The 25,769-nt window shown below is 41.2% G+C and overlaps 1 protein-coding gene across 1 annotated transcript; it reads right to left on the bottom strand.

Annotated features, from left to right (window-relative positions):
• Positions 1-12,448: 12,448 nt before the first annotated feature.
• On the bottom strand, positions 12,449-25,769 carry rhoab (ras homolog gene family, member Ab). The gene is made up of 5 exons (XM_073469895.1): positions 25,662-25,769; positions 18,718-18,875; positions 16,979-17,099; positions 15,752-15,882; positions 12,449-15,350 (listed from the first exon to the last, which is right to left on the bottom strand). The coding sequence occupies exons 2-5, from the start codon at positions 18,871-18,873 to the stop codon at positions 15,177-15,179; spliced, it is 582 nt and encodes a 193-aa protein (XP_073325996.1). The 5' UTR covers positions 18,874-18,875; positions 25,662-25,769; the 3' UTR covers positions 12,449-15,176.

Consider the following 25,769-nt stretch of genomic DNA (forward strand, 5'->3'; position numbering starts at 1 on the left):
CCTCCTCCTCCAGTTCAAATCTGCTCAATTCAGGCGACGAACAAGTGCCAACACAGTTTCTGTCTGAAATCTCAGTGCTGCATTCAGGTTAAGTGCTGAATCTCAACACACACACACATGCACGGTAATAAACAGTCTCAGTCCCAAGTGTTGCACTGTTAAATACCCGATTTGAGTCCGATCTGAGTTCAAGTCACAAAGATGCTGAATCCAGACACTGTTTCAGTCCAAGTGAGTTGGGCTTGAGTTAGTCCAGATCCTGAAAATAATTCACCGCTCCTTGTAAACACTCACACACTTTACCATCTGTGTGTTTATATGTTTATATTTTGAATCTGTGTGTGGGCTTCAGAGATGGAGAGGGAGAACGTATTCCAAGAAAAAACTAAGTCGTCTCTCCACTGCCTCCTCGCAGCTTGACAGCTCTCTTCTGCTCTGTCTCTCGTCCTTGCTCCTCTCTGCATGTGACTGCTCTCTCACTCTCTCTCTCTCTCTCTCCCTCTCTCTCTCTCTCTAGAAGGCGGAGGGAGAAGGATCCCAGATCATTGTGGCCACCCTGCACACACACAAATGCAGGCAAGCACGCCCATTCACTGCTCTGGGAAAACCTAGTTAATGTGGAAATGAAGGAAACAAATCAGCTTTCATCTTTATTCCCATTTTTTAAGTCTCTCACTTCCTCTCTTTCCCTTGCTTTCTCTGTTGAGCTTACTCTTTCCCCTACTTTCTTTCTCTGTAACTCTATATGAGAGGGTTTTTGCACATCATTATAAGGCTTAGGTGGAGCACCCAAGCTGTTCTGGCCACAACCTCAGCAAAATTAATGACAAATCAATGTAGACTGCATCAAAACTAACTACTAACTAACGACTTTTACCAGATCTAGTGATTGTAGTTTGTCACCTGTGGACTTTTTGTGCAAGTTTTTTGTTTAAGCTTTTTGTATGTTGCTTTTTTATCTGCTCTTGTTCCAATTTTGTGTACAAAGATATAATATTCGTCCAAAATGATGTGACATTGCATATTTTAATTTAAAAAGATAACATTTTCTTGGGGAAGGACTCCCAACACCCATGCCAAATATGTGCACCTAAGTCTTCTGTAAAACCTGGGGAAAACACTGAAAACACTTGAAACCTCTGATTATTCCAAAGAGACAATAGTAAAAAGTAAGTAAATAGTAAAAGCCTACATCAGGAAGCAAGGATAATAAACTTGGAGAAGTATTTAGGAAAATACCAAGAAAAACAACAACTACAAAGATCAAAAAACAACAAAAAGACAATAAATCCAACATGCATACCTACATACACACATACTGTATTAGCCAGTTAAAATGACATTTTAAAAAAAAGGCTTTTCAAAGAAAGTGGGATTTCTGACACAGATTGAAGTAAGGTACTGAATTTGGAAGTCTCAGTTTGTCAGGCATATCAGAGTTGAGGTGCCCAAGAGCAAATGTTCAGCACCCTTTATTCTGAAGTCTTACAGATGAGCCAAGTCTTCAAGTGCATTGAACCTAATGAGTAAGATCTTAAAAACAATTAAAAAGCAAAACTTCTCCTTTTCTTTCTCAGTACCAAAGTCTCTTGCCCCCTCTCATTATTTTCTTCATTCCCAATCTCAACCCAAATGCAATCATTAAAGCCTGCGCCGCCTTTCTTGCTCTGTTATTTTCATTAGATAGCGGCTCACTGGGGTAAAGCAGCGCGGGTGGAATTTTTCACCAGCTCAAGTTCAATCGCAGGCTAGCGGGGACAATTTATTCATTCTCCGGGATAAATAATGAATTTAGGTTGCGTGCAAATGAACAAGTATATGCCCCCTCCAAGGATTTCTGAGTCGTAAATGATTTATTCTCCACACTTGTTTGCTATTGTGTAATTATTACAGATTTATTTTAAATATGACCCAGCAGTTTAATCATATGATTAGATGTGCTTACACAACCTCATACAGCTTTTAATTGGTTGAGGGCAAGTCTGGTCAAACTTGCTCGTTAATTAAGTTATCTGATTATTTAATAGAAGAAGAGAAAGAAGTCGACTCGTGGGTATACAACTGGACTAACCCTCATCCAGTGATGGCACTGTGCCCTGCTGGAGTGACCTCGAGCAAGATGCTTATGAAACTTCATGTTTTGTTAATTAGCATTAAATGCCTCTGCTGTTGATATCACTGGACTGAGCTCCAGAATCCACTAAAGACAACATGCTTTGAGGGCTGCAATTAACAATTATTTTCACTGTCAATTCATTAGTGGTCATCAGTTTTTGGGTTTTTTTGTGATTAATTCATTAGTTGTTTGGTCTGTAAAATGTCAGCAAATGTTGAAAAATGTCGATCAGTGTTTACCAAAGCTCAAGATGACGTCCTCTAATGTTTTGTTTGGTCTACGACCCTAAGATAATCAGTTTACTGTCATAGAGGAGTAAATATTCACATTTAAGAAGCTTGAATTAGAGTATTTCGACTTTTTTCTTAATTACTCAAACAGATTTATAAATTATCAAAATATTTGATAGTTGACCATTAATCAATAACTGTTGCAGCTCTACGTGTTTTTGCTCAATTTTATGAGCAACATATCCAGTCTTTCTATCATCATTATTATTAGTAGTATTAGTTTTTACTGCTTACCTCTCATTGCTGTGGTGTTTTAATTGTGGCCTTTATCATAATCCCAAGGTTACCTGTCAATCAAAAAGTGTAGACAGCACTTTCCCACCAAAGATGCATAAAATAAAGTATGGGGGAACTCGTATGATATAGATGTATAGACTGTCGATTAATCTGATGATTATTTTCTCAATTAATCGATTGGTTGTTTGGTTTATAAAATGTCAGAAAATAGTGATAAAAGTCGATCAGGGTTTCCCAAAGCCCAAGATAACCTCCTCAAATGTCTAGTTTTGAGCATAGAGCAGTAAAGAAACCAGGAAATATTCACATTTAAGAAGCTGGAATCAGAGAATTTTTTTCTGTTTTGGTTAAAAAATTACTTAAACCGATGAATCGATTGTCAAAATAGTTTGGTATCAATTGGACAGTTGAGAGCTTACTGATTAATTATTGACTGTTGCAGCTCTACTAAGAACTACAGAAGTTCTTCAAGAAAATTCAAGTTTGCTTTCCAATTGTGCCAATTAGGAGAAAATTACAGTAAAGAGCTGGTTAGAAAGGTTAAAAGTTTGATATTTTGCAACAGCAAAGCAGGAAATGGTGAACACTGCAGTCATCATTTGAACATGTGAGTCAATGAGTCACCCTGTGCTTGTCTTGTAGTCATATAGTTGCTTCTAACTAAAAATTGCAATTGTGTAAGGATCTCATAAAGCTTGCATTGACCTGTCAGCCATGTCCTGTAATACAACAAAAATGTTCATCACCAGGCATTGTTCTACCTAAGATGAAGATTCTTGTTGGGGTGGTAAGATAAATGGCCAACAAGATAAAGGGGGATCAGGTTGCTGAAGTTGCCATGTGTATCCAATCTCTGAGGAAAAAACATTGCTGTCAGTTTTAAAAACTCCAAATGTCACGTTCACTTACGTCACTTTAAGCTCTCGCCATGAAACTGACTTGCTGGGACCTCCTAAGCTCTCGTGTCATTAACACAGGATAATTAGTAGCTCTTCACCAATCTTGTCTGATCAGTCAGCTTGTTAATTACAAGTAATGACCTCCCAGCTAGCTTGAACAAGAAGCCTCTGATTTCTCTTTGGCAAGTGACGTAAATTAGTCAATTAGTGTGTGAGCTCTGGCTGCTGGGATCATTGCTGGGATCATTACTGGTCTCAGATCTTACCGCTGTTGTTCTCTATTCTCTACAAACCAAACACACACACACACACACACACACACACACACACACACACACACACACACACACACACACACAATCTCATGCACATTACCTGCATTTTAAGGGGTTGAGTGAGAATGCATTAGTTAATGAGCGCTCATTGTCATCTTGTTTCTTTGTTTGCTCCGTTTCATGAGTTTTTACGTCACCTCTTCAGGCTGATAATGAACCCTAATGTGAACTTAGAACTTATGAGTGAATGTTAGGTTGAACAGTCCCTCCCAACCTAGGTCATTTCATTTTCATATTAAGGGCTCCAAAATACACTTAAGAGACCTTTTTTTTTTTTTTTTTTTGAGCTGAGAGTACCAGAGACTTGTCTTGTCCTTTACAGACAGCAATAAAGAAACAATTGAATTCACTGTAAAGATAACTGTTATTTGTTCTAAAACATTTTATCATGTTTAATAAGGAGCTGACTGACACAATATCACTTTACAGCACACAGATAGCATATTTCTTAGAAGGGAAACCACTAAATACTCATTGCGTGGATAGGTGGTAGGCCTCTGTGACACTGTAAAGTTGACCTAACTGCTAGCTCTGCTACCTGTTAGCTAGTACAGGGGTGTTTAAGCTAGCTAATTTTAGGTATTTATTTTAAAGTATACCCTGAGAGAGACTTAGGTTACCAAAATTAGCATAAATTCAACATAATAATATGGGACAAACAATATCTTACCAAATGGTCCGTGACTATTTGCGCCTCTGTCAGACGTGACCTGTCTGGGAACACCACAGAGACCTTCACACAGGTAGGACTTTGGTGCCACCTTACGTTTCTTCCCACCACTTACCTGATTGAAATCCCGCGAGACTCTGGGAGAGAAAGCTTTATGAGACTTGGCTCGTGTATACAAATGAGCCGCGTAGATGTGTCCTTTTTGGTTAAATTGGAAGTCTTTATCTGTGCCCTAAACATTTCTAGACAAGAAACCTCGAGATTAAACGCGTTTCTGCCTCAAGGACGAAGAGAAGCAACCGGTATAAATTATGACTGGCTGAATTCGACCCATGTAAGGTGTAATGACAGCGTTATGCCACTAGAGGTCAGCATGTGGTTGTGTAAGTTTAATACTACACCTGGGAGAGGGGGAACTACATATGGTTAAGAATATGCTAAAGATCACATTTATAAAATATAAACCTACAGAAAATAAGCAGTAGTTCCCCTGCAGGGATTATTTTCTTTTATAAAAACTGGGGGAAATATCTTCCTAAACCTTAACGCTGCAGGTAAGATCACAGAAGGAAATTTTAGATACCAGCTTTTCTTGTCTTAATTTGAATGCTCTAATTAAATCTTCACATAACCCCCAACTGCTGTGAATCACACAGGCCAAAAATACGATTTCAGAAGAGACTGTGCTTCATTGCATGGGTGAGACATTAGAGTTGGATTCAGATTATCATCATCTGATGATACAAATTATTATATACCCTACAATGACATGTTTGCCCATTTTATAGCATCGAATGCTTAAGAACTGCAAGAAAATATTCTTTAAAATCTGCAGAGATAAATCACCTTCATCCATCCACTCCAAACTCATTACTCTCCTGTAGTAAATATTAAAATAGTAACATATAGACTACATATTCATATAAAGTCTAGTCAGATGTTTCGCCTTTTTTGTGATTATCTTATTTCAGTATAATTGTCATGAAGTGCTACATATGTCTCATCAGGTTTCACCCCTGAGTTTCGTCGGGGTTTGAATCATTTGACAGATGTGATGGAGTTTATGACAGGGTGGAGTGTTTTGGAGGGTGTGGGTCTGACCGTCCTGCGCGCTCCCGTCATGATGTGTTGGAACCTTTTGTGTGGGGGCGCGGCTGGCGGGAGCGCGCCTGGTGCTAAACGGAAGCCAGCAGTGAATCTCCAGAGAAGTGAGGCTGAATGATCTCAAGGTTTGGAGGATAAAAGCATTGCAAAATATGCATTTTTGCGGTCAACTGTGGCCAAAACAGGCCGGTGGTTCTGGACTTTTTTTTTTTGTCCAAGTGAAATGTGTCACAGAGACTTAAACTTGCCCCACCAGAGAAAGAGAGACTAGTGGGTCAGTGGGCGTTACGTTTCGGTGCGGACAGGCTAAAAATAAAACTTTAGGAAACAACAGAATAGGTGGGTGTCTGGATGACTCACAATCACGGGGCAATCCTTGTCACGGCCTTAAACCAAAGTCATGACAAAAAAAATCCACCTCAGACAGACACAGAGGCAGGGCAGCCAGTCCTACCAGTCCAAAGTCATCTCCAAAGATCGTCTAATGGAAAAGCTGATAGGCACAGTAGTTAAAAGAGCCATCACTCTCACTGCGGCACCTGTAGACTTTTTGACTTTCCCACCCAATCACTCATCTAACATTTTCAGTGTACTGTTAGATCTGTCTATATAACGTCTCACCGCACAGTAAGGAACTGCACACTATATTATAGATTGAGTTAGTTAACAGTATGCCATGTGTTTGCAATTTCCTCATTCACTACATACTCTAATAGCATTCACATGGAAGATATTTGGCAGGAAAACAATTATAAACATTTTCAGAAACTGGTGGTGAGCAATCATGACAGGTTTTGTTTTGTTTTTTTACATCCAGACCACTTCCACCTCACTATTATTTGAGACTAGGAAGTGATTGTACTAAGTGATTGTTCATTTAAGGGTAAAAATCTCCTTTTAACACTAATTTGATTTGTTGTTTTTATACTGGCTGTTGATCTAAATGCAACCGTATGTCATTACCCGGTCAGCCATGTGTTTATCCAACACACACAGGGATCATACACACAGTGTGGCTGAAATGTCGCAGGTATACAGGCTTGGCATCCTCGGGCAACGTGAGTAACATGGGCAACCATAATATGTTGGAGTTAGCATGAATAGCTGGCAAAAGTTGAAAATACGTAGTTCAATACCACACAGCATGCTCGTCACGGACTCTAAGGCAAAGTGACTGTTTATGGGTAAAGCATTGATCAAGACTTCTAGATTAAGGGGTTATCCAAAGCTCTCTGTGAAATTGGCTGGACATTGGTTTGTCTCACAATGCCATCCTCAATAAGGCTGAACTCCACGTTAAATGAGATCTCATAATGACAAGATTTTGGCAAGTACAGGTGTACCGTACCATTGGGAGATGGTCTACTTATATTTAGCATCATCGTAAATTAGCCTTGGGTGGTTGTGAACAACTTATCCGGGAGAAATTAGCGATCACAAAGACTACTATTAGACATCACATAAAGTCAGGCAAAATATAGTTGTGTTTTTAGATGCCTTTGGAGTTGGAAGGACTTGTCAGCGGCCATGACATTTTCAGCCTTTAATCGCAGACTTCAAAGGGCACAACCATGAAAAGGGGACTCGGTATGAAGTACAGAGGGCCAAAGGGAATGACCGCAGCTTGGCTTTTGCAGAATGTGAGATTTGTTGTTGTTGAATGCTCACAAAACAACAGTTATTTTATCATTATTGAAATGGAAAAGTGCTTAATTAGCCTATCACTAGCCAGATCATGTTCATTTCCTGTTAATACTGACTAAAAAACACAATATCATTTTCGAGCTTTTTAGTAAAAAGCCCTCTATGATGTAATTCTTAGTCTTAATGAGGTTGGTGAACAATTAGCTTGGAAATTAGCAGGATTGTGTCTCTCTCTATACTTTGGTACTTTGGATAAGCGGCAGAGTGAGAGGTCTGTCCCGTTCTCCTCTCCGCCGCCTCCCTCGCGCACTGCCTGTCTCACTGCAGATGATAGGCTTTTCGTGTAACCCGCCCCCCTCGTCTCCTCTCGCTCCCTCCCATTGGACGGCTCCCTCCTTCTCCTTCTCATCCCATTGGACAAGTCGGCGGGCGATGAGCTCATATTGGTTAAATATAGTTGGGCTCGCGAGGGGCTAAAAATAGACCGGTATATAAGGCTGGCGGTTGAGCCGTGCTGAGCGACAGTCCTCTCCGGCCGGCAGCCGGAGGAGTGCGGAGAGAGAGAGGGGGAGAGAGGGGGAGTCATAGCGAGAGAAAGAGACAGACAACAGGCTCGTCACCCTCCGCAGCTTCCCTCCAGCTCATTCCTCTACAAGTGTTGCACCAGAGGCGGCAGTTGTGTCTTATTACACGATGCTCGGCCACCGGTTTTGGGTGGAGCAGGCAGTGACGAACTTCCTTCCTTCCCTTTTAACTGTGGTTTCGTTCTGAATGTCTCTTCAGAGAGGCCCAGTCATTTCCTCCCGCTAGCAGAACATTAAAGTCTCTGTGGACACATGAGGAGATGTTATAAATAAGAGATGAATAACCATGAAATTAAATTAAGTGTAATCACATCTTCTTAAAATCTTGTCTTACACAACTTCCATGTTTGGTTCCAACAAGTTGCCTGCTGTGTTTTAAGTCTTCCCATTCAAGACCCGGGGGTGTGTTTGTGTGGCCAACATGGCTGCACACTCTGCTGCAGGCTTTGTTCCATTAACCTAAGAAAGAGATTTTTTGCAGCAATGTGGATAACAGCAGTTTAAGACACTTAAAGCCGGTATGCTGCTGTTCAAGAGGCCGATGAAGGCACTAAAATGCAACCTCTCTACGCTTGGTGCTCAGCCTGTTTAACACGAGATCAGTGGCCTGAACGTTTAAATGCAGCTTCCTCTGCTGGGGAACGTTTTGTCCCCTGCATGCAAGATCTGAGACAACATACAGTGCAGCGCAGCTTCCTGGCCGGTATCGACTGACAGTGTTCCGGCTTGGTGCTCTCGTCTCGTTCGTTTTCAGAGAAGCACAAGCTGACTTCATGTTTCCTCTCACATCCACCCACTGCGCCTCTTGCAATGCATCATTTTGAAGGCCTCCTCCAACCATCCATCCATCCCTCCTCCTCCTCCTCCTCCTCCTCTTACCATACCACACAAGTCTGGCACAGTATAGTACAAGCTGCCAAAGGTCACTCCAGGCGCCTCTCTGATGAAATAACGTGGAAACTAGAATTTGTGATATGAATGGTATGCAATGAAAGGAGCAGCAGAATGAAAGCCAAGAATGTAGTCAAATCTAACACCACGTTAGACACAAGGCTCATCCTTGCATATTTTACCCAGACTACTTCAAATTCAAGTGGCTGGTAGCTCAAACCAGAATCATACATGGAGAGATAACTTGTAAAAATGTGACTCCATGTAACTTCATTCATTCTGACTAGGAAGCACCAGCCGTAAGTCTAAATCTGCATGTCTCTAAATATAAAAAAAAAAGCCCACTGTGAATGCGAGCACCATCCTCGTACATTTCCCCGTTTTATTCCTGGATTTCCACTCCTCCGCGCTCGCCTTACACAACTGCTCGTCTTTTATTGTCGGTTGCAGAGCAGCTCTGCTCTCCAGACGCACGCTCGCAGCTCCTCGATATTACTCCACAACATCCAGCATCATCCCACACAGGCTGAGGCCGCCTCAACCTCTGCATCCCACACACTCCGCTCTCTCTCTGCGGCGCAGGCCTCAGAGCGAAGGCTGCCAGCTCTTCCCTGAGTGCTGTGGCGTTGCTTTGTGCTCTTCAACCAGCAACCCTCCTAATAATTAGTGCTGCATGTGGGTTTTAATAGAACTTCACCTATGCACGTTGAAGTGAACGGGAAATGGTTTTGCTTCCTTCAGAAGAGAAGGAGGATACAGAAGCTGCAATTACAGTATGACACATTGAACTTCCTGTAATTTCTGGGTAAACAAAAGCTAATGCGTGTGTTTACCTCTTTGTGATAAGACCACACTGAAACACAGAGCAGCACGGGTCAACAAGAGACATCATGACAGCCACACAGCAACGTCCAGCTAAAGTGTGCTAACATTAGCTGCTGCTCATGTCGAATGTTGTGAGCTAGGTGAAACAAAGAATGAGGTTCATGTTTTGCTTGACTGTCCTGTCTATGAGGACATTACCAATGTCCTTGCTACTAAAATGTCCTCCAGTAATGCTGCTCAGAAACTTGATTTGTGCTTCAGGAAGGGGATGTTTTTTGTAGCAGACTGGGGGAGAAGGCAGAATATCTTGTTTAAAGGTGCAGTATGCAAGAATATTCCACCCGCCATGTCAATCTCAAAACAAATAGGGCACTAACTGCCGCTATCTGTCACTGCCATTAGCTAGTTAGCTCAGTTAGCCGTGCAGCTAGCAGCCTGGACTGGTGTTTTTCACACTGCTAGCACAGGAGCAGTTGGACTGGGGTGGGCTGCTAGCTGGTTAGCGTGCTAACTTCAATAGATATCTCTACAACAAAGCGTAGACGCCATCATGTCAAAGCTGTCACTTTTTCAAATTTTGTTGATAATTTGAGATTAGTTTTTTAATTTCAGTTTATTATGTTTTCAATTACATTCTTACACATTGCACCTTTAAGACTGAGCTGCAAAGCAATCTGTGATTTTTTTAATGAAATGAAACATTCTCTTGGTGTCTTATAAACCCACGAGGGTTGCACACTGTATAAATAAAACAAATCAAATCAAACCAGACTGCAGCAGGAAAAACCCAGAGTGTTGAAATGAACAGTGTTTTGTTGCTTTTGAATTAAAAAGGAGACTTTTATGGATTGTGTTCTCCTTTCAAATGTTGCACAATGTCTCACTTTGAAGATGATTGTTTATTGGCCTTTGAGTATGGCAGCTTTAATTTTCCTTCCGAGTCTAAGGCACAGGGGAGAAAGGGGGAAGTCGAGCCAGTGGGTAAAATGAGCCACCCCCTGTATCTGGGTAACTATACACAAAAGTAGTCGCATCTGCACTGATATAGAAAGTATACTTCACATTACTCAATTCATGTTGGACTGATGCACATGGAGAGAGTGGTTAGCAAACCAGCGCAAAAAAAAAAAAAAGATTATTGTGATGCAAAATGAATTCATCATGTTTCTAAAGTTATCAATCCTGTATCTTAAATAAAATATGAATGTTTTGGACATTATTACATGTTAATTTAACTCAATAGAAGCTACAATACAAGGTCGTAAACTGATGACTCATAACTGTGGATCACACACACTTTCTCTGTGTCACAGGTACAGGTTCATGTTAATGTTTGGTGACTGTTACAAGTCTCACAATGTTGATGTGATAAACCCGAACTGTTGACCTGATTTGCAGTTTAAGCCACACACAAATATGTACATTTAGACATACGCTCTCTCTGTAAGCGCACACAAACATGGTTTTACTTAAAAGTCTCGTTTTTTGCCCTTGTTAGATTTATTGCATCAACAACGGTCAAAATGATCTCTAAATTGTTTGATTTTGTGTCATTTTTATATCAGTGTTCACCAGTGGCTGTTTACCCCTAGAGGGCTCAATTTACCCCCACCTTAGGTCAAGTTGTGCAACTGGACTACTTTATTTTGATTGCTCATTGTTCTGAAACCGTCATACTTAGATAACTTTATTTAATTTCCATGGGTACACAACAACCTGAGGTATATATAGGAACTACTATTTGAAACAAATACACATCTTTTTCCAGTAAAGTAACCAAAGTGGCTCATCTTCACCCCGTTCTCCCTACCTAAGACATCTTTCGTTTCATTTTTCATCCATTGTTTAATGTGCTAATGTGCAGCTTTGAGTCTCCAATGTTCTTTCATTAGAGCTCAATACCAACAGATTCAAACACATCTCAGAAACAAAAAAGAAAACTGGCTGTCAGCTCCACACTCACTCATCACACTGTAGCAGTGGCCATAAAAAAAGCCTGCTGGTGTAGTGCTCTGATATTCTGCTGAAAACCTAAAAAACAGCACTTAAACTCAGTGATGTTGGGGGCTTTGATGACAGTCAGTCATGCTATCGTGTTTGCTGGCCCTGGTTTTATGATCAGATGAGGCTGCTGTGGGGTTTTATTGCTGCAATGATCCGTGGCTCTGCACCAGAAAGATTTAAAACCCATCACTACATGCATCACTAGTTAACAATTATTTCTATTTATTGCTATGGAGTGTGCAACAGGACTCATGATCGGCAAATAACCCGACAACATTAGGGAGGAAATGGATTGAAAAACTGGGATTTTGGTGGTGCCGCTTTAAGATGTGGGAAAGAAACTAATAAAAATGCAGACACTCTAGTAAACATCCATATTTTGAGAGAACCTAAATCTTCAGTTTATGCAGCTGTCTTCTTTATGTACACCTGCTGTCGGCTGAATGAATCCCCACACTCGGTGATAATTCCTCATTTGGAGGCGTTCATATCAGCAGACTTCCAGTGACCGGATGACCGTCAAGAGCATGTTTGGGACTTTATCCAAATAAGGTAAGAAAAACAGCACCTCGCATGTCGACATCTGTAGTCAGAGCTACAACTTAAATTTTTCTTATGAACTGTTCTTAATGGGAATGGCTATTTTGAAGGGTTTCTAGAGTATTAAAATCTCTCAAATGCCCCTCTCCTTCCTCTCAGCTGTTTTATAATAACATGTCAGTTATTTGCGTATCATGTTAAGCAATAAAGCCAACTAATCACATCACTCCATTCATACTTCATGTGTATTGATTGAACTTAAGAGCTCTTCCCTGGTGTCCCCCCAAGACCACAATGAATAGCAGCTGCTTGTTATAGAAAGTAATTTATTACACAAACCAAAGCTAGTTTACAAATACAGTTTCCAGTCCTGTGCGTGTGTATAGTCTAGTATGAACAAACCCACATTTCATATTTACAGACTTTGCATACAGCTTGGTTTTCCTGTTCCTTTGTTTACATCACTGTTTCAGCATCCAAAAATCAGGATTTAAAAATACAATAAAAAGTAGAAATAAAAAGGATTTGTACATAATAAGGAGACTTACAATTGTTTCTTCCTTTTGTCTTTTCAGCCAAGTTTGTGTTCAAAACAAACAAACAGAAAAAGAGCCAGCACATGTGGTCCTAGCGATGCTCTAGACAGGCAGCCGAGAGGCCAGCCTTTCTCCTGACTGCCTAACAACAGCATTTGGCAGGGATGATTGACAGGTCGTTACAACCAATTGTAAATCATCAGAAAAATTCAGGTAAAGCACATAAGAAGAATGAACTAAAGCAACGACACATAAGCAGTCCCCTAGTCTTCCACCTCCTATTTTAAATACTGATAGACAACATATTTGACTTTTTTTTTTAAAAGCAGGAAATAAAGTATAAAAACAACAACACAAGACTAGGTTTCTGGAACAGGCTCCTCCCTGTAGGCCAGGAAGAAGAACAGGAGGGTACAACACTGTCGAGAGAGCCCGAATCTGGCAGTAAAACACACAGAAGAGTCAGGGAGGGCTGGTGGCTGATAATCCCAAATATGACTGGCCACCCATACAACGGAAAGACCTTTAAAAATACCCCAAAATGAAACACTTCCAACACAGAGCACGCAGTTAAATCTCACTCGGCTAGTTAGTGATGTAGCATGTTTTCCCCCAAAATCTATCTGGCTGCCCAACCTGACATTTCTGGCATTTCCATGCACAGTATTTCTGGATAAAAAACAGGTGTCATGTTCGTCTTTTCAACTTTTAAAGGCAGGTACCAACATTTCACCAATAAAGGCAGACATGTATAATGTGGATAACACGGTGTATCCCAGGCACCTTTTTTCCCCCTCAAACATTGACTAGTTCTGGTTACATTTGACCTTTATACATGCCTACACACAAGAAAAAAATTCGTATTCATTCATCCCAAATAACGAGATCAGTGGTGTGCATGTAAACAATACTCTCCTCTCCTTGTTCTTGGTCCTGGTCTAAAGCCAGGGGAAGATGAGCACCAGCAGTCAGCTATGTGGGACAGGAAGGGATGGGAGCTGAGCCATGGCACAGTTTGCTCAGGTTGTACTATGCAGGGCAGGACACTACCTTTGTCATCCAGTGGGACTACAAATCACCTGCCACTTCCACTGATTCAGTCCAGAGAGGGTTTGTTGAGGAACCTTAAGCTGATCACCTCCTAAAGTAGACAAACCGGCCTCAGTAAAGATTCACCAGCATGTGAGTGAGTTTTAATGTCCAGCCCTCTGGAAGTAAACTTTGTACTGCCCTCTACAACACTGCTATGGTAAGATACCTCATATTTAAGCAGCAACTGGAATATGGGTGGCGATGTGAGCCACTTTGAATTACTTTAAAACCAGCACTGAGGGCAAGTTTTCTGTCAAATCAAACTGTCCAATAGCTGCGGTCTATCACCAAATAATATTGGCATTCATGATGAGGTGGCTGTATCAGATCATCTCAGAAAGAGTTGGGCTCAGTGTGTTTGTCACTGCACGGGATTAGCCACAGTCAAGGACGAAAAGCAAGCTCTGATAATACGACAAAAACACAACCATGAGCACCTGACAGCACGTGACCACTTGTTAAACTCCATGGATACAACAACTCCGTCAGGACAAGCTTTTCTAAACGCTTGATTTTTACCACCAAAATCTTTTTTTTTGTTCTTGAACTGAATTGCAAGCTAATCAACCTCAAACCTGCCGTAAGCCCCATTTTGAGTAGAACTTGATTAAAACAGTTTACTGGTGATTTGTCTACTTTTGGGGCTGTTTAAATAACCTGCCCAGGTAGCTACAGCATTTAACAAGTAAGCTGGCAAGTTTTGCCCTGGTTTGGTGTGTGCAGTCTCATCATGGTGACTCACACGCACTGTGCTTCGTCCCATCCCTTCACCTGTCCAGCTCCACACCACCCCCGCCCTAATGCCAGGCATGAACACCTGGGGATAAACAGTCCACTGGTGGCCGTTTACAGTGGTACTCATTTACTGTGCTGTCTGTTTGCCCCCATCCATCCGTCAAGTCATCCAGGCAGGAAACTAAACCTTCTGTTATCCACACCGGACATGGTCACTGGAACACCCCATAATTCACCAGCAAATGTATCTGTCTTAACAGTTAGTTCGATTTTTAGAAAGGACCAGGATCTCCTAATGATCTTTATCAGTGTAAGTGGCTTGTTGAAAAGACAATCTGTGCCAGCGTCTGGCTGGTGGATGGTATAATTTCCCACCTCGATGGTAAACCCACAGGTGAAGAGCCCATCGGATTACAGCGGAAGTCATTTACTGTGCACCCTCCTCCTCCCCCATCCATCCATCCACCCACCCACCCCTCTCCATCAAAGCTTCCCAAATCCAAGTCCCAGGGTAAATTCAGTCCAACAAACAGCCATTTTACAGCGGTAGTCGTTTACTGCACTCTTTTCTTCCCCTCCCTCCCTCTCCCGTCTAGTAATCCCTCCGTCCCTCCCGAGCCCTAGCCCCGGGTACTGTAGCCCCGGGTGAAAACTGTCCAAATGTGTCTGCCATTTTACAGCACTACACATTTACTGCTCCTCTTGCCACGGCGGGCCTGCAGTGCCGCCCTGGTGGCCATCTCAAACACCTCCCGTACGCCGTCCTTGGTCTTAGCAGAGCACTCCATGTAACCGAATGCTGCAATCCGGCCAGCCATGTCCCGGCCCTCTTCTGACTTTACTGGCTCCTATTGGATGAAGAGAAAACCAACAATTTGGTTAAGGAGCAAATTCACTTCAACCCCGAATATTCCCATGTCTGGAATAACTAGCTAATAAGGCTAACTAATGCTATAAATGCAAGAAAATGTGTGATCTATATAAATTTTACTAACTGCTCTTTACATCAGCCAATCTGCCTGTTCCAGAAATTGTAAACATAAAATGCTTAATATGAATAAAATACACTGCTAAAATGCTTCACCATAATAAACATGTCTAAATGTCACTGGTCACAACATGCCCTCATTTACTCACAAGAACTTCATCAGCAGAATCCTCTAAATAGTGAAGGGTCTCCATTTAATATAAAAAAAAGAAATCTAGTCTAAATAGTAATTTGAGCCAAGCAAAAGAAGAATTAGGGTACCTGCTTCATCTTGGCCAGCTCCCGGCGTGTGTGCTCATCGTTGCGCAGGTCTTTCTTGTTTCCTACGAGAATGATGGGAACGTTGGGACAGAAGTGTTTGACCTCTGGGGTCCACTTCTCTGGAATGTTTTCTGTGAAGGAAAAAGACCAGAGAGGGAAAGAATAGATCAATAATTGTTGACCTGAAAGCTTTTATTTTTTAAATTTTTCTCAGATTATAAAGGCAGGACCAATTTTTACAGAGGTGGTGAATCTTTACTATATTTTAATTTTCCACAGCTCAATGAAGTAAAGGTGACAGTATTTGCATAATTTCCTGTGCTAAGTGTAGTGCATGAAGCTCATTCAGCCTTGCAATGGTTCATCTTTTTGTGCCCCTGTATACATCTCACTTGACTCACAAGAGGAAAAAAAACAGGAAATGCTAATAACGAAGTGAATAACTCATAGTAGCCTATAATGATAGACTGGTATTCCTTCAGAAACTGACAATGGAACATTTGCATGAAAGCCATGCAGTACTGCAGTAATTAACCTTATCTAGGAATTCGTTAACAGTTAAATCACAGGATGCCAGAATTTTGATTAGACTAACATTTACAGAGCAATTTAATTCAAAATGTGAGTCACTGCAAAGCTGAAGATGAGGGAAAACAGAAAGATGAGCCTCATATCTCCACTGAGCATCAGGTTTATTTAAAAAAAAAAAAAAAAAAAACTGTCAGCAAAAATGCACTTTAAACAGAAAAGTCTGAAGAAAGCTCATGTAAGCCAATTTACAGGCTCTTGTACAATGAGCCTTTGTTTTATTACAATTGGGACTTCCTCTCATTTAATCCTGTTTAATTCATGTCTGGCACTTTAATTATCTGCAGCTTTTATCGCCTTGTTTTATGCAAAGCCATTTCCATATGATCAGTGAAGTGCTGTTCATAATCATTATGACAGAAACGCCATGACATGTTGGTTTACAGCATGGCTGCATGACAAATGATTTGTCTCTGCGTTGGTGTTTGTGTAAATGTAAGCAGTTTCTCTACAAGTGGTGTTAAGAGCCACAACAGGATGACCACACACTCTACAGACAACAGAAATAACTTATGACAACGGAAAGATGGGGGAGTACAAAGGAAACACAGCAACATGGTATTTTATGTCATGCTTGAATGTGTGTGTAGGTGTCTGTCTGTCCATGTGTGTCAGAGTGTGTGTGTGGTTGGTACTCACCCAAGCTGTCAGGGCTGTCTATAGAGAAGCACATGAGGATGACGTCAGTGTCTGGATAGGAGAGAGGTCTCAGCCTGTCATAGTCCTCCTGACCCGCTGTATCCCAGAGAGCCAACTCCACCTGACACACAGAGGCATCATGGGTAGAGAGGTCAAGGAGAAGGACGAAGGAATATGAAAAGGGGAGTGAGAAAGAAAAAAAAAGGGAGGGAGAGAAGTTAATGGACCATGTCGGTTTTGATCAAGACAACTTTCTCACTGAAGCCAGCAAATAAATGAGATAATAAAACAAGGACTGCAGCAGAAATCATCATTAACAGGATCTATAAAATAGACAGACTCATTTTCTAAGTACTCAGAGAGAAATAAGTGCATCATAATAGCAAAATAATTAGAAGTATAAAAAGGTATAAAGCAAAGAATTGAACTTTATAAACTTGAGGTGGATTTATCTCTAATGCTGATAAGATGTTAAAGGCTTTGGCAGCCTAATTCATAATTCTGACAGAGGATTTTCTTTTACATTAAAATAATGTTTAAATGAAAATATTGTTTAAGTGTGATTTTAGTGCTCCGGCCAATATCCTGACAGCATTTTTAAAACTCATTCAATAAAATATAGAGACGCGTCAGCGCATTGGTGAAAAAGTGTATTACTGACTCAAAAATAGCATTAAAAAAAATCTATTTTAGCGTCAGTAGCCCTTTATTGCAGAGATTTGGCTGTTGGTGAAACTGACATGTGTGACCTTCTTTCTACTGTCAAATTAGCAACTTGTTCATCTCTAATAAATACTCTGGCACACGGCACTAAAGCCCTGATTGTACAAAATGTGACAGTGACGCACAAAAATGTCTCAGAGCAGACTGCAGAGCTAAATAAGGAAAGGAAACCAGATCAAGATGTTTAGAAAAGTGTGACACTTGACAAGAAGTCGCCCGAGTCCTCCTCAGCAGCACAGAAATCCAACCAGCCAATAAAGACTCAATGTCCCAGAATCCTATTAACCCAGAATGAGGTTGTGAGGGTTTATGACTGATGAGTTAGGCTGGGTGGGTGCTGCAGTTTTACACAGTGGCACGCATACAAGTGTAAACGAGTGCAGAGGTGAATATAGTTGCAGTACATTTTTTTCTTCTGACTCAAACACAAACACTGACCTCCATGCGTGCATCTGTATCCACATAAGATATTGACAACCATAGCCGTATTTTATATAAAACACAGACAAACACACCTAAAATAAGACCGTAGAACACTTATTTTGACTATCAATCTGAAGATTTATGACTAAGCTCAGACAGTGAAATCTGTAGAAAAAGACCAGACTTAACAGATGATGGCTGCAATGTGAGGGAAGATGTGAAAATGGAACAGCAGAGTTTTATCAACACTTGCTCACTTAGCCTTGAAGGTAGAATTAAAGTGTTGAGCATGATTAAGCACCCAGGGAACAAAATTAGCTCTGATACCAGCATAAGAACCATTGCTGAGACTAAAAGTGGCACAGATGTGTTGTGACAGCTAGGAAACCCAAGTACATTACTCAACAGTGTCAGAAAAAGGTGCAATTTCTCTGTGGATTTTTGTTTATTTATTTAAAATATTCAGTGTTGGATTGTGCAACAGCTTTATACGTCACTCAGGTTTGGATCATTCCATCTACCCAGAGGCAACAGTCCGACGTGACATTGAACAGGAAAGATAGAAACACCAAGGATCACTGCAGTTGTCTCACCTGTTTGCAGTCGACTTCTATGTCAGCGACGTAGTTCTCGAACACGGTGGGGACGTAGACCTCAGGGAACTGGTCCTTGCTGAAGACAATCAGAAGACAGGTCTTCCCACAAGCTCCATCCCCTACTATCACCAGCTTCTTACGGATGGCTGCCATCCCTGCAGGAAGACGTAGTAGAGGAGGATGGAGAATTTAGGATCAAGGAGCCAAATGCAAGCGACAAAGTAGAATCAGAAGTGCAGCTTTTACAGCAGAGCATTATACTATTCAAGGCAACCGATATTTGTGATCATTTGGTGAAAATATGCAACAAACCATGTGTACAAGTAAAACTTACTGTTGATTTGTGTGACATTTCTGGCATGAAAGCAGGTGTGTGGTGTGGTGATGCAGACTGCACTTGCACCATGCAACACTATTCTTAACACATTTAACCACAGAACTGGAAAAGCAGTTGTCAGCCTCTCAGGGGGCTCTGTGAAATGATTAATGGATTCTAACAAAAACATTTCCTAGACAGATATGTAATGGTCTTCATGTTTGTGATTAATGCCGTTTCCTTGAAATGAGGAAGTCCTGCAAACCTCGAGGCATATGTAGCCTGGCAAGGGCAGTAATCACTTCATATTTAGAGACTTTTGAGCAAAAAAGGCTGAGGACTATATTTGTAAATGGAAACCTGAAATCACACAAACATCCGGCAAGCTAGCTGTATATCACATTAAAGACTTACTGACGGAAGTGACAGTTCACCTAGCTCACTATAAACTAGCACCTCCAAACCAGACTATAAAATTATTAAATAACTAAGAGTTGAGAAAAAAAATCAAGCAAAGATCCTCTATTATGCCCCGTCTTGTCTGGGAGATGGAACCTGTGTCATCCGATAGATAAATCTGATCATATTTGACTAGTTATTGTGACATATGATTGTTAAGTCTGTCAACATCAGGATACAAAGTGAGTAGAGTACTATAGGGATGGGGTTCTGTGTTTTTGTACATGTCCCTGCACTACAGATTCCTGCCACGCCCATACAAAACATACAGGTGTGAACATAAAGCAGTCATTACTGCAAAGCGCAACAAGATGTGAGCTACCAGGAAGTAAAATGTAGTCGAGGTTCCAGTAATTCATGGCAGTAAAGGACACGGCAGACGTGTCAACGTGGGAGTGAGAAAACTAGCTTGACCAACTGAGTTAGGGGAAGTTGGGGCAAATGAGTGTCATGTAGTCTTGTGTCATTGGCTGAGAGAAGCACCATATTGGGAAATGACGATCTACAAGAAGTCACAAATACAGGAACTATGTGAAAATGTTGTGGACTTTCTATTCAATTGGACCCATGTATGAATTATTGAAATTAACCAGAAATTACAGTCACATATAACAAACAAGAGTGGGATCAAAACGTCAAACCGGAAAACAGCAATTTCCCTTCATACATGAACAGGAACTGTGTCCAAGCTGTTCTATTTGTTGGGTGTGGAAACAGAGGCACAATCACTTTATTCACCAAGCACACATCAAACGAACCTCATTTGTCCTAATGGCCGTGCCGCAGAGACGTAACTTTCACACTAACACAGTACATGTACTGTGTACTTACCAACTGTGCAAAGACAGCAGGACCTCAGTTAGAGACAGTAATAAATCATACCCCTGACGGGTCATTTCCTCCTTGATCCGAGAAGGTGCAGCACTGTGCAGTGTCAATCACATTTCTGTACCCTGCTATCTCCATCACAGTGAGTCAGCTGGAGGCGTGGTGGAGAGCAAACTCCCTGACACTTCTCCTGTTCTTTCTGAATCCACCAGCTGAGCTGCAGCATTTCTGGGGCTGTAACGTGGCATTACCACAGCCCTGGTTAGTGTTCAATTCCCCTTATCCTTTTGACCAGAGATCTGGGGTACGGTGGTTATTTTGGGGGAAATGTGTTACTGAACTATAAAATAATTGGCATGTTGCTGTCAAGAATTTGCCAAAATGTGTTTCAATCCTGTGTTAGGTCTTGCATAAGAAGATGGTCTGTTGCCCCAAACAGTCTGTCTTACTTCCCTTTGTATTTTCTTGTCCATACAGCAGTTTGTATGCAACCTGCATGTTCAGCTACAAAAGCATTTTCTTCACCGTCTGACTGCATTTTCTGATGAAAATTCTGCCTTTTTCTCAACCACAGCACATTTGGATATACTTCCACGGCAACACGTTCTCAAACAAAACACTTGCTGTTACCTATTGGGCATACTGCTGCATTTATATTTATATTTAAAAGATGACAACTAAATGAGATGCTTAAGTACTCTAATGGTTCTTGTCAGTTATTGTTCCCTAATAAAATCAACTTTCAAATTTACCAGCCTTTTTTTGCCCAGAGTCTCATTACTTTCTGACCCTGAAATGCACCAAAGCACTGCGAGGTGCTGCAAGCATCCTATAAATGGTAGATGAGTGCTCTAAGTAGGACAGCCGTGTCAAAAAAGATTAGACCATTCCCTCCATGACTTGAGGAAAAAGAAAAAGACAAAAATGGGGGCAGTTGTAGCCTGGAGGTGGGTGTATGGTCAATGTTAGAAACAGTTGACCTGCGGCTGAAACGGGGTAAATAACAATGTGCCCTCCTTTCAACAAATCATGTCTCGTTGCCTGTAAGCAAGTTAATAAAGGCACTAATCGTTCCTTTAGAACTCATTAACAGCCAATAAGATTCTTGAGGCAGATAATGAGACACCAACTTACACAAACTATACAATCCCAAGTTAGTATGTGAACTTTTCTGCTGCCAAATTAGATGCAGGAAAACACTTCATAGGGGCATAATCAAAACAAAACACAACACAAGGGACACAATGTGCATAAAAGTGGCAACACAACAGGAAAATCTCCATTAGCAGTGGAGACTGTTGTGTCTGAACTCATTTCAAAGAGCACAGTAACATACAATGGTGGAAACCCAGCGCATACTCTGATGCAAATGCTATGGTAGTAGAATAATGACTGACGAAGTGGTCAACAGGTACATACTTTTGGGCTGAACAAATTGAGCCAGAATTAACTTGTGCTGATTCATTGCTCTTCAGTAGCAAACAGACTACAGACTACGGCCACTTGACTCTTGTTTCCAGTAAATGTGTTGTAATGTATGAAGCAGAAACACTCATTGATACCATTCCACAGAAAAGGGTATTATAAAAAAACACAGTGAAGTTGCGGACATGTGATGAGGACAGAAGACCCTTTAAAATCGAGTACAGGCCTGGCTGGGAGGTGAGAGCTGATATGTCTGCTTCTTTGGCTGGTTTTGGGAGAACGTTTTCTCAGCTGTGTGTGACAACATTGGGATGAAAAAAAACTGAATACATCATATACTCTATACTCCTTCTTTAAATCCTGATAACTCCATTACAATTATACTAGGTTTTTTTGGGCAGATCGGGCAGACCCATATCTGCCCAGCATGAGCTGAATATGTACATTTCCTGATAATTGGTGTGCTTCAGGTTAATCAGAGGGGAGAGCGTCTGACATTTTTAAACAATGTATGAACAGGAGGTAATGCAAAATCATGAGCTGTATCTAGATGGCACCTACAAACAGACTGTGAAATTACCACAAACCAAACACATCATCATCTTGGACTACTGCTAATGCATTAGTCATATTTGCCAGACACTTTGGCAAACATCCAACACAAAAATTTAACAGAGTTGTCAAGCATTAGAAGTTGTGCATGTGTGAATTGATGGAAATGATGCAACATCAACTACAGCCTGAGGATAACCACATTATGGCTGATTTTCAAACACGTTTTAGTTTGAAAATTTTCTACATATGCCAAGAAAAAAGGATTAGCTATGCAAGCTATGTTGATGGCCCCAGTAACAACAAACTGAGCAAATCTGACGTGCTCCACCGATCAATTATAATCCAGGTAGGTAATAAGGAACGTGCAACATGTGCAAATCTCTGCTCCATCTGCATGTTAGCCAACAGACCATGACATGAAATTAAGAGACAGACAAACAACGGATAAGGAGAGAGACGGGGATAAACCCAACAGGATCAAATTAACAGAGAGGGATTGATGCAGAGAGCAACAGGGAGCGCTCCTGTGATAAACACTGTCAACGAAAATAGAAGGACGACAGCTGGCAGCAGGGGTAAGCCTTTTTGTCAAATTCTGTGATTCACTTACTACAACGGACGTTCCCAACAGGAATGTTCAATTCATGCAACACCCACACAGAGCCAGAACTTATTGTGATCCCTTTGAAATAATGGATGATCCTAATTCGACAAAGCAGATCCTTTAACTCTCCTGACTAAACGACACATTTTTTAAAAACAAAGACACTGTTTGATCTTGTTCTTGTCTTTCAATCTAGCCTCCACTTTGGGGATGGTTAAGTATCCTGTAAGCTGCCAATACTTTTGACAGCTGGCCAGCCGATCAAACTCACTCACGTGTCACCACAACCACTTTGCATCAAACACAAAACTATTGTTAAGTGTTTTTGCAGACCAATAACGTGTTAATTGAAACTGTTCGTTCTGCATCATTTCCTAGTATGACACAGCTTTAAACGCATTATTAAAGTGGTTACTGTGTGCTCTATGATTCATCAGCCTGTCCTTTAGAAAACCCCACACAAGCAACAGTTACATCTAAAAGCCAGTGTGTGTTTAAGCCAGGAAATACCCCACGCAGTCTTCAGCGTGGAAAATTAGCCCCAGCTTAATGATGGCTGACTGACTGCCGGCTGATGAATATTTCAGTTTCCGACAGAAACTTGGCAAGTGTTTCTCCTCTGACACCTGACATGCATTTCAGTGGGTGGTGAAATTTAATTTAGTCCATTATTGGGAAGAGAACAGATTATTCTTTTTACCAGTGTGTGCAGCACACGCATTATGAAAAACACACCATGAACAGTCTCCCTTGAGACTGGTTGGTGATATGTGGACACTAATAGGGCTATTGGCTTAATGCAACAACGGTCTAACACACATGTTGAAGATGAAAGCTACAACACGTGTGTGCTCAAGAGCATGTCGGGGATCTTGGTTTCTAAAAAACTGGTCATATTAAAGCAGTCTTCAGACCTTAAACCATCTGTGTAATCATCAATGCTAGATCTAATGCCTCAATAAACACAAGCTTGTTAACGAGCACATCATTTCATAATGCATACTTCCGTTTTAAGACTCCAATCCTTCTAATCTAATTTTAAATAACTTAAATAGCTTAAATAAGTGGACCATTAAGACTAGGATGAGCAACTGTTGCACAGAAAACACTGACAACACAAACTGCAGATTCAATTTTAAAATGACCTGTTTGGAAGTAATGCAGGGATGCAATTAATTTACATTATCATGGATTAGAACATGCTCCGTTTCACAATTAAAAAATTTAAGAAATAAAAAAAAAACACCTATTGCGCACGTACCCCTTGAGAAAAAACAACACTACATGGCTAGACAATGCACTCAATATGCTTACTAGGTAATTACCACCAGCCAGATGTAGATCTAGTCTTCAGTCTTTAAATTCCCTTTGTCATCAAAGCGACAGACATATGTGTCATGAAGATGCCCATGTCTATTAGGAGACTTTTAGGCCAAACTGATCAACTGGTCAATTAATTAAAATTGATATCAGCCAGTCACTGTACTCTGATTACATTGCAGTGGAGGAGAGGGTACAATTTTGGTAAACAGCTTCAAGGGTGACTGTGTGTAAACCCAGGAATAAAACCTGCCTCACCATCTGTCAAAATGTATTTCCCTTCCTTACACATTTTTAAAAAGGACTGCCAGGGTGAAATGAAAACCACAATACAGTGCATTACTTCTACTTATCCCTAAAACTATATCGCACATTTCTACCTTTGATTTAATGTTGTATGAAAAGACTAACATACATGTAGAACATTGTCACACCACCATCAATCACAATATGATGACGGATCCATGATTCATCCAGTCCTGGGTGTCAAAATATTTTACACTTATGTTGCGTTTTCTCTTTTAACTAGTACTTTGTGTGGTCTACTAGCCACCGTAGCCAACGCACAGAAAAGTTGTGTGTCTTGCCTGTGAGAGCTCCCAGTGTTTAGTCAAACATTGTTTTTAAACCAGCTAGCTGCTGGGTGGGTCACCAGAAAGATGGCGTCATCACAGAGGCAACAGATGGCTAGTGTGTCCGCAGTGGGAGAATGGGTGGGTGGCCCCGATCCAAACGAAACACCAAGAGAGACCCACACATTTTATACATGCGACTTATCTTCACAATGTACATGACAAAACCTCACATTAGCAAAGCGTGAAACTTGAAATCCCCTTCAAGTAGGAGCGGTGTAATTTTACTCTATTGTCACTGACATGTTCAAAACCCCAGAAAATACAGGCTTAGTGTTGAAATAAAGTGCCCCAGTGGTTTATTTGAAATCAACAGTTTTGAGCAGGTTAGCAAAAAAAAATTAACAATCTACATTAAAATACCAGGAACAGCCATTCAAGAAGTGAGCCGTTAGGAAGCCGCCTGGTCAGGAAAAAAAGCCTCATTGTTTGGCTCCTGCCAATCCAGGCCAGTTTTTACGGTTCCGTTTCTAAGCATTACTTAAGTTTTCACAGTTTACCGACAGCCTACGTTACAGTCTGACCGAGCTGTCTCGGTTTTCGGAGTTCATACACTGAGAATACAGCAGTTTTCCCCTCAGCACAACTGAGTGGCAACTGCGGAAGCGGCGTTGAAATTGAGGTCGGTTAGGGGGAAAGCTAACTTAGCTACCGTTAGCTAACCTCGCTAGCTTTTTAGCTTTGACACCACGGCCTCTCAAAGCTCCGGACAACTTTTAAAATAACCCTATCCGCTTTTAAACTGCGCAACACGAAAGAAGTGGCACTTCACAGCGCCCTGGTGTTCCAGAAAGTAGTTTACCTGCAGTTTATGTGGCGAGCGGTTGGTTTTTTTCAGTGTTTCCCGGAGCAGAGTTGCTTCGCCGACCAGTCGAGTCGCTCGCTGCTGCTTCCTCCCGTCTCAATCTGA

This window comes from Pagrus major, chromosome 7 (genome assembly GCF_040436345.1).
Source record: "Pagrus major chromosome 7, Pma_NU_1.0".
NCBI lineage: Eukaryota > Metazoa > Chordata > Actinopteri > Spariformes > Sparidae > Pagrus > Pagrus major.

Bases quoted from the DNA above. Each gene is read 5' to 3' on its own strand.
- rhoab (XM_073469895.1), bottom strand. From the start codon at position 18,873: ATGGCAGCCATCCGTAAGAAGCTGGTGATAGTAGGGGATGGAGCTTGT. The intron at 15,883-16,978 runs GTGAGTACCAAC...TTTCCTTCACAG, and splicing joins AGACAGCCCTGACAGCTTGG to AAAACATTCCAGAGAAGTGG. The intron at 15,351-15,751 runs GTACCCTAATTC...TTCATCCAATAG, and splicing joins AGCTGGCCAAGATGAAGCAG to GAGCCAGTAAAGTCAGAAGA.